Source organism: Pan troglodytes, chromosome 4, assembly GCF_028858775.2.
Source record: "Pan troglodytes isolate AG18354 chromosome 4, NHGRI_mPanTro3-v2.0_pri, whole genome shotgun sequence".
Classification (NCBI taxonomy): domain Eukaryota; kingdom Metazoa; phylum Chordata; class Mammalia; order Primates; family Hominidae; genus Pan; species Pan troglodytes.
Genome location: NC_072402.2, coordinates 91020254 through 91029446, shown reverse-complemented (window position 1 = coordinate 91029446; position 9193 = coordinate 91020254). Strand labels below are relative to the sequence as shown.

The 9193-nt window shown below is 35.5% G+C and overlaps 1 protein-coding gene across 5 annotated transcripts in view; it reads right to left on the bottom strand.

Moving 5' to 3' along the window:
* Positions 1 to 2109: 2109 nt before the first annotated feature.
* Positions 2110 to 9193, bottom strand: part of CDH12 (cadherin 12) — a 1102231-nt gene continuing 1095147 nt past the window's right edge. For all 5 annotated transcript variants that reach the window (XM_024356657.3, XM_024356660.3, XM_024356659.3 and 2 more), the window contains 2 exons: positions 7055 to 7306; positions 2110 to 3479 (listed from right to left, as the gene is read on the bottom strand). In XM_024356657.3, the coding sequence (XP_024212425.2) occupies positions 2980 to 3479; positions 7055 to 7306 (752 nt within the window). In that variant the 3' untranslated portion in view covers positions 2110 to 2979. The remainder of the gene's footprint in view (positions 3480 to 7054; positions 7307 to 9193) is intronic.

Sequence of the window (9193 nt, the reverse complement as noted above, 5' to 3'; positions counted from 1 at the left end):
ATTTGGAGACAGAGCCTTTATAGAGGTAATCGAGATAAAAAGAGCTATTATGGGTGGGTCCTAATACAGTATAACTGGCATCTTTTTTTTGTTTTTGTTTGTTTGTTTGTTGGTTTTGAGAGACAGTCTCACTCTATTGCCCAGGCTGGAGTGCAGTGGTGACAACTCAGCTCACTGCAACCTCTGCCCCCTGGGTTTTAAGCAATTCTGTCTGCCTCAGCCTCTGGACTAGCTGGGATTACAGGTGCCTGTCACCACGCCCAGCTAATTTTTGTGTTTTTGGTAGAGACAGGGTTTCACCATGTTGGCCAGGCTGGTCTTGAACTCCTGACCTCAGGTGATCCATGTACCTTGGCCTCCCAAAGTGCTGGGATTACAGACACCACGCCCGGCCTGGTGTATTTTATAAGAAGAGCAATTAGGACATGAGTAAGCACAGAGGGAGTACCATGTGAACACACAGAGAGAAGACGGCCATGGGCAAGCCAAGGAGGGACTCCCAGGAGAAATCAACTCTGTCAACACCTTGATCTTGGATGTTTTGCCTCCAGAATTGTGAGAAAATACATTTCGGTTAAGTCACTCAGTCTGTGATATTTTGTTATGGCAGACCTAGCAAAGGAATGCAGTGGTGTGGCAAAAATAAAAGCCGGATGTACTAAAAAGTATTTAACAGTTTGGTGAAAATAAGATCTACTTATTTCATATTTTTGTTTAGCACCTCAGCCATGAAGTTTGAAATGACCTGCCCCTCACAAGTTTTCTCCATGCTACCGTTGCTTCTGCCAAATGATCTCATGCAGAGGCAGTTAGATTTCCTAGCAAAATGCAAAATGCAGCAATTCCTGATGGGAATCTTTTTGTCTATCAGAAGTAATCTTGCATAGTAAGCTTCTTCAGGGGTTATATATCAGCCCATAGCAAATCACGTTGCTAAGGCAAATCCCAAAATTGTCCTAATTTTTCTCTTTAGGATGGTTATGGCATCACCAGCTTTTAAAACATGTTATGTAAATACTTTCCCAAACATACTATAAATTATCACACTACATCAATATTATAATGCAGTTCTTGGGATAGACGAAGGTAAAATTGGGATGAGATGGAAGAAAACAAGTTCAACAGCCATTCCTGAGAGGGAGAAAATGAGAATATGCAACTGGGAGATATCAACAAAGAAATGGGGAATGTGAATTCAAATGCCCCCATTGCCACAGCATAGTGAGTAGTCGGATCATTTTAAAGGATGTATTTATAAATGAATAACGGTGAATATGATTTTCTTGTGTTGTCTATATTTCTGCCTGTTTTTGTCATGTGTAAATTTTTAGCTTCAAAACCTTGCAAATATTAAATATATCTATAAGTATTTCATAAACCCAGCTAGATAGTGACCATATCTTCAGGATGGACCCATAAGCAACTTTAATTTTTTTCATATATATAGTGACAATATTAGAGTAGTCACTTAAGTAGTTATCATATTCATATAAAATATATTATTTTATAATTAGTTTGCATCTTTTTATGTTTCCCGAGCTAGTGTGCAATCCGCTTGAAAGCAATGTATGTGAGTTTAGTTTACTAATGTGCTTATAAAATCTAATATTACTTAGAAATTTGCATCATTACACGGAATTTGTAAGGGATAATTTACATTAAGATTTTTGTAGATGAGAGAACAAAGAGGTAACTATGAGCTCCAATATAATAATGGTGCTCACAAAGTTGAAGTCCATGTAAGTAAAGTAAGTATATCAGCTGCCTGAAATTGAATTTACGTTCATTTTAGGATTCAGTCATTGGTTTGAACTTTTTTAAGTCCCTGATTTTTTATTTTTTTCAATAATGTATAACAAATATTTTTAGACATCTTATAAATCCATCCTCTATTATTTGATATGTATTTTATTTTTGCTGCTCATCAAAGAATCACTAGATTGTAACAAACTCTGAGAAACTGTATAATGAATTTCTCTTTCCATGCTTAAATGAATGGCACTTTTTTCTTCTAAGAATTTTCATAGAAACACAACTTGAAATTACATCTATGACTAAAAGCTGAATCTGGTGACTGTTAAAACCAATTTTCCACACACCAGTACAATATTAAGCAAAACCAATATTTATTTTAATGTGTAATTTGAGCCCTGAGGCCTCTCTTTATAAAGAGGAATATTTTTTATTTTCTTTTTTTTCTTTATTTTTTTTTTGGAAAAGAAAGTAACATTTTAATGAACAGCTTTAATGTGAACTAATGTTAAGATCAAACATTGTTTCTAGAATTCGGGACTTACATATTGAACTTGATATTTTCATATTTATTTCAATTTTCTGAAAGGATAGGATAAACAAATACGTTTTAGCATACAGTTTAAAAAAGAAAAAGAAAACCTTTTGAATTAGAAGAAGGTGGAGATCAGAAAGTGTTCTTCTTTTGTTCTCAAAAGGAATGAGGAGAGTCAGAGTGTCGCTATTGCTTCTTGACATAAAGACGGTGTCTTTGTTTTATGTCCTCTTTATCTCTGAATCCCGAAATACCATCACAGCAGAGTGTACTGTACACCACTTTAAATGATAAGAGTTTCAATAGGCACTTTAGTGGAATTAAGAAAAATCTAACACTCTTCCACCGTGATGCCACATAGCTATCTTCGTTCTAGGTTGTCATGTCAGTAAATTGTATTGAATAGGCCTGAGCTTGTCTCAGTGTGATTGTGAAAAAACAAAACAACAAAACAAAGCAAGTACACATTATAGGATGTATCTCGTGTTGGCAGAATAAACCAAAACTGACAATATGATTAATTTAGTAACTTACTAGAAACCAGGTAATCAAAGGAATCTCGTCCCAGAAAGTCTGTGTGTGTGTGTGTGTGTGTGTGTGTGTGTGTGTGTGTGATTTCTATTAATATTTGTGTTTCTTTTTCTTTTTTAAAAATCTCCCCTCTCGGTTGTATTTTAGCCTCCACGACTCCCTTAAGTGACTTTATCAGGGTTATAACTCTCTTCTTCGCCAAACATGTCTGCCAAGACTTTAAAGCGGGGTCCCCAGTCTGTCAGATAGTCATAGTCCTGGTCGGCTTCTGTGGTGAGAGAGTCTATAGAGCTGAGGGACTCTGCCACGGACCCACTCCCTTCGTAGGCATATGTGGCCAGTGAATCGTATGGTGGGGCAGTTGGGTCCACATCATTTTCCTGTAGCCTTTGATGAATGAAATCCCTTATGTCTGTGTTATCTTCCATGGGTGGTCTCTGACGAGGTAAACAGAGAGAGTCTGGTTTTATATCCCTGCGAATTTTATTCTCCTCAATCACTTTTGGGTTTCTCAGAGCCCCGATGTCGAAAGCCTGGGTATCTTCCTCCCCACCTCCTTCATCATCGTAATGGATGACGTTGTCTCTGATGTCTTCTTTAGAGGTCATCAGGGTGTCTTTTTTCTTCTGCCTTCGTAGTGCTACATACAGTACAACTATGGCTGGAACAAGACAAAAATTGCAATTTGAGAATAGAAAGCAGATAGGTCATTTCATCTCTCCATAAAAATTAAAAAATGATTAGGGGTGGCTGAGTTTCGTAATGACCTCCTGTTACTTTCATAGTAAACATACCATAATCAATAGGATCATGCATATGTTTAAATTTTGAAATTGTAACTAACAAGAAACCATAGCAAAGTTATTCACAAAATAAAACAAGTGTGTCTTTATATTAAAGTATTTTAGGGTCAGGTAAAAGTGTGTGTTGCAACAAAAGAAAAAAGGAAATAATAGTTCTTCCACTCTTACAGAAAATTGTAAGAATATAAGAAAACTTGAATATTATCATCCATAAATAAGACTATCATTCATTGCTAACTTCCCAATTGGAACATTCCTAATTTTAAATTAGAAATTTATGTTTCTTATGCGATAAGCCCAAATGTTCACTGTGACCATTATTTTTAAAGGCAATAAATAAGAAAGAGAGAAGTAGAGGAAGTAGAGGAAGGAAGGAAGAAAGGAAAGAAGGAAGGAAGTAGAGAAAGGAAGGAAGGAAGTAGAGGAAGGAAGGAAGTAGAGGAAGGAAGTAGAGGAAGGAAGGAAGTAGAGGAAGGAAGGAAGTAGAGGAAGGAAGGAAGGAAGGAAGAAAGGAAAGAAGGAAGGAAGGAGAGAAAGGAAGGAAGGAAGTAGAGGAAGGAAGGAAGTAGAGGAAGGAAGGAAGTAGAGGAAGGAAGGAAGGAAGGAAGAAAGGAAAGAAGGAAGGAAGGAGAGAAAGGAAGGAAGGAAGTAGAGGAAGGAAGGAAGGAAAGAAGGAAGGAAGATGTTAAGGACCTTAGTTTTATAAATCTTACAGACTAAAGCATTAATTTCAATTCTGTGTCCTGCCATATTGAGAAAGTTTTTAAATCAAGTGCCTAGAATTCAGGTTACCTTCATAAAACAATATTTTAAAATTGTTAATTTATGTACTTTTATTATCAAAATCTCTCTTTATTCCCAGTTGATTTAAAGCTCTCCACTAAATCAATGGTGTTTATTTCTCCTATGCGTGAATAGGCACAGATACAAATGACGACATCAGTGCTCAGCTTTTCTTGCCATAATAACCCCTCTCCTCCATAGTGGTGTCAACAGGTGAAAGCTAATGTGTGTTTGATTTACCAGAGCAGAGTCTGGAAGACACCTGTCATAGAATTATAAAGTAGAGAGGAATGCATGATGATAAAATTTCATTTATTCTCTCTTCCTCCAAAATTAGAGATGGACCAGTTGGAAGGAGAGAGGGGATCTAGGTAGAGTTTCTGTACAGTGGGCCTTGGGAGATGTTTAGCACCCTGAACTCCTCCCAAGAGTTTATGGAATCTCAGAACAAAGGACATGATTGTTTGTTCCTCTACCAAGTATGTGAGAGACTGCAGACCTCATGGAGCAGCCCTATACATAAAATGAGTTCAGAATCACCATGGCTGAGAAAGAAACTAGCTGGATGTGCCTGAGGTCCATTTAAAAGGGACCCAAGCACCATACCTTTCTGTTCTTTCTCTCACCCCACAAAGGACATGAGAATGGCTGAGAACAAGCTAGGGGACCTAAAGGAGTGTGAGATTGCTCAAGGAGGTCAAAGATTAGATGGATTTGTAAGCAGACCCTATGACAGGACAAAGAGTGTCAATATACACTGCTGTATACCAAAAATTCACAATGCCTAGAATAGTGCTGGTGCTCTGTGGATGCTCTGGAAGTATTTGGATAAATGAGTGGCAGATGGTAGTACATGATAAAGATGACCTGAGCAGATTACTTGCTACAGTGTATGACGGCCAGAACATACCAAGCCATGTTAGGTTGATACTGTCAACTCAAATAACAAACAGAAAGAGTTTCTCTGAAATAAAATATATTTATTTGGAAATAGAGTATAGCAATGGGAATGTGAGTGCCATAGTCAACTATGTGTATGTTCAAGAGATAAAGGAAGACAAAGGTTTTCAAAGAAAAAAACGAGGAGGATACATAATTGTTTTAAATAATTATCCTTGACTACAAAGATTAATAACAAGGGTGATGCCAGTCCAACATTGGACAGGCAGTTGCTGGGCAGATGTTCCAGCAGAAATGATTTTGTATAAGGTTGTGATGGCCTTTGTGAGGGGTTGTGATTTTTACAGTCTTTTTCATTAAAGGCATATAAGGGTGAAAACCCTCTCTCCATGGTCTTCCCTAGCTCTATTTGTCAGGGTTTTCTTGACATTAGTGACTCCATTTTGACCCTTGCAACTTTCAAAATATAGGAATACTCCAGGACTCAGCTACAAGACAAGAGAGGCATATGAGAGAGAAATACTTCATTTGATGTTAAACACCTAAATGATCTTGTTAAATTTCAGATGTGAAAATATTACTTGGAATGTGTCCTTAAGGTTTATATTAACACAAAAGATGCCAGGGATAATTTATGATGAATTATAAGGATATAAAGAATACTTTGCTCTGAACACCAAAGTTTCTCATGTGGAATTAATATCTACACCATGCCAATTGGACTAGAATTTCACCTTCTACGTCAGCATGAACTTCTGACTCAGGGAGTGTTCTCCACAAGCTACCATATAACGCGTTACTCCGTGCCTTTCATCTTACTAATTATTTTTTTTTCTTTCCTAGAGATAAAGTCAGGTGTCCATATTTGTCAGATTATTTTTGGTTAAACAGTAAATATGCATACATAATTTGATTCCACAATACCCAGTTATATATCTGTTGTCATTTGATTTTAAAGGAATGAGGCATAATAGAAAATCTCTCTCTACTTTTGTCAATCTGGCAGTGAATTAATAAATGGAGAAGCTGAACAGAGTTCATGGAAGAGGGAACTTCCTAATAGGTTTATATTCACTCTCACAGAGATATTATAGAATACATTTACTTCAATCATTTTGCTTTGGAGTGTTTCCAGATATTTTAGTCTGTTCTGTTCTAGTGGGAATGGTTAGAATTTTGATGTAAGGAGATGCAAGAAAGTGGAAGAATTACTTATGGATGGCAGTTTAAACAGAAAAGACAAATTTGAGGATAACTTTACATTCTGTTTCTTTCTGTTCGCTCTTTTATCTTCCTTTCTTTATTGAACTGGAATTTGAGAACCATTGTTCATCAAGTATATTTTTTAAAAGATGACATAATCTCTTATTAGACAGCAGCAATTACTAGGAAGTAAAACAAATTGAGAAGTTGTTGTAAATGGATATTTATTAAAGAGGATTTCATTGTGACAAGGGTCACAAACTATTATTACTAGAAAATCTCTGAGGTCTTGAACATATTTTTGGTGTTTATTTGATGATGTTATTTATTTATCCCCAATAATATATATCCAAGAAGTATGAAATAGAAAAATAGCATTAATAACAATTTAATTCAATACACATAGATTATCTTCTAGCTAGGTATGACATGTCAATGAATAAAAACTTGTTTACATGATAAATTGAGGAGAGAGATAGAGGAGAGAGAGGGAAAAAAAGAAAGAGAGAGCGAGAAAAAATTAACAATGATTAATATTGAAACCAACCTAAGAGTATAACAATGCATAGTAGAATTGCAATCAACGCCCCAGTGCTAAGTCCTACAGGTAGAAAAATTGCTTCCACATTACAAGACAGGATGGTGCCATCAGAGTCACATCTACAGACTCGAATAGTCATTGTGTTTGTGCTGCTCTGGACAGGGTAGCTGCTGTCTTCTATTACAACAGGGAGGAAATACAACTCTTGCTGCCTGCGGCTGTATCCATTTCTTCGGGTTTCAATCCCAGCTGTGTTGTCTACAAAACATGACATTTATGGTAACATGGTTACTATGAGCTTCACTTCAAATCTTCAAGTTGGTATCTGCTCAATAGTAAGAAGCTCTTCTTGAATCAGGAAAATGGATTCTTATTTTTTTTATTTCTTTTCACATTATGAAAACTGCCAAAATATAATCAAAATAATCATTAGAGGAAAAATAAACATTAATCTTGTCTGGTAGAAGAATTAAATTTTCTATTCAGAAAGATTATGGAATGCTTTACAAGACAGAAAGTGTGTTAAATTGATCTTTTTTTTATGACATTGCAATCTCATTAAAAAATAGTTTTGTAAATAGTTTCATGCATAATAGAAAATATTACAAACTATGAATCTGTAAATTATCTCAAATAAGAACCTATTCTTTAAACTATATTAAAACCAATTGACTATTTTAAATTAAGGATTTTTCTATCTACATGTTGTATATGTATATATGTTTATAAATGTAAGTTATATATGTTTGTATGTATGGGAATACTTTCACCTCTGCATATCAGCTGGAATAAGAAACATGGAAAGGAAAATAAGATTTGTTAAAAACATTAAAAATTGTAAACACCTTGAACTATAACAATGACTACTTTAATATGATTTAAAAAGTAACTCATTGTAATTCTGGTTAATTCAAAAACAATAATGTTTACTTGCAATAATGTGAGACAATAAAAATTACTATTTTTATATAAATGCAATTAATACTTCTATTGAAAGTGCTCTTTTGCATGCATTTGCTCTTTTATTTCTACACAAATAAGCAGAAATTTTGTTTTATGAATAACAATATTTCATTTGTGTGTCACAGTAACCCCTAGAAACACTTTGTTATTTTTAGAAATGTATCAATATGTAGTTTATTATAGCTATGCATAATACTTGAGAATAAGGTAAGATAATTTTTAAAAGTGTATAATATATTACAATTGTGCAGGTCTGTCACAAATATGTTACTATTTCAATCAGATTCCATTTTTCTATTGGCAGACTTTAAATTCAACAACTGAAATTGAGGCAGGTTCTTCAGCAATAGGAAGCACCAAGACGAGAAAACTTTATGGGATATGATTAGGGATGAACAAATGGATATTAATTGAATCAACATTTAAATCTTCAGCAATTGATGGTTGAACACTTGAGTCCGCGGAAAAGGAACAGGCTAGGAATAAATTTCATAATCTGAGTGAAAATGACTAATAGAAATAGAATGTCTGGTGTGTCTGCACTTGGGAGAAGGTAGGGATTTGGTATTCTTGAACTCAATGTATGTGTCAAATGGCAGCCTAACCCTTTTTAAAATGTTTATTTTCAATTTATTTATTTATTTTGAGATGGAGTTTCACTCTGTCACCCAGGCTGGAGTACAGTGGATCAATCTCGGCTCACTGCAACCTCCGCCTCCTGGGTTCAAGCGATTCTCCTGCCTCACCCTCCTAAGTAGCTGGGACTACAGGTGCCTGCCACCACGCCCAGCGAATTTTTGTATTTTTAGGAGAGATGGGGTTTCACCATGTTGGCCAGGCTGGTCTCAAACTTCTGACCTCAGGTGATCTGTCCACCTTGGCCTCCCAAAGTGAGCCACCGCACCCAGCCCAATTTATTATTTATTGAAAATTGACCATAACAAATTTATTGTGATGTCCATAGTGAGAAGAAAAAGACATACTATATTTTATTTCCTCTCTAAATGCTTTCTTTTCACTAAAAATACCTTACAAATCTAATTCATTATAAAACAAGGAACATGGTAAATGGCACCTGAAATTTTGTGACAAGTACATGTCTAGTCCATGAGAAAGCACTCTGCTATAAGTCAGTATCATGTGGTTCCCATTAACATGATTAATCTGAAATAGCTCTTTCAG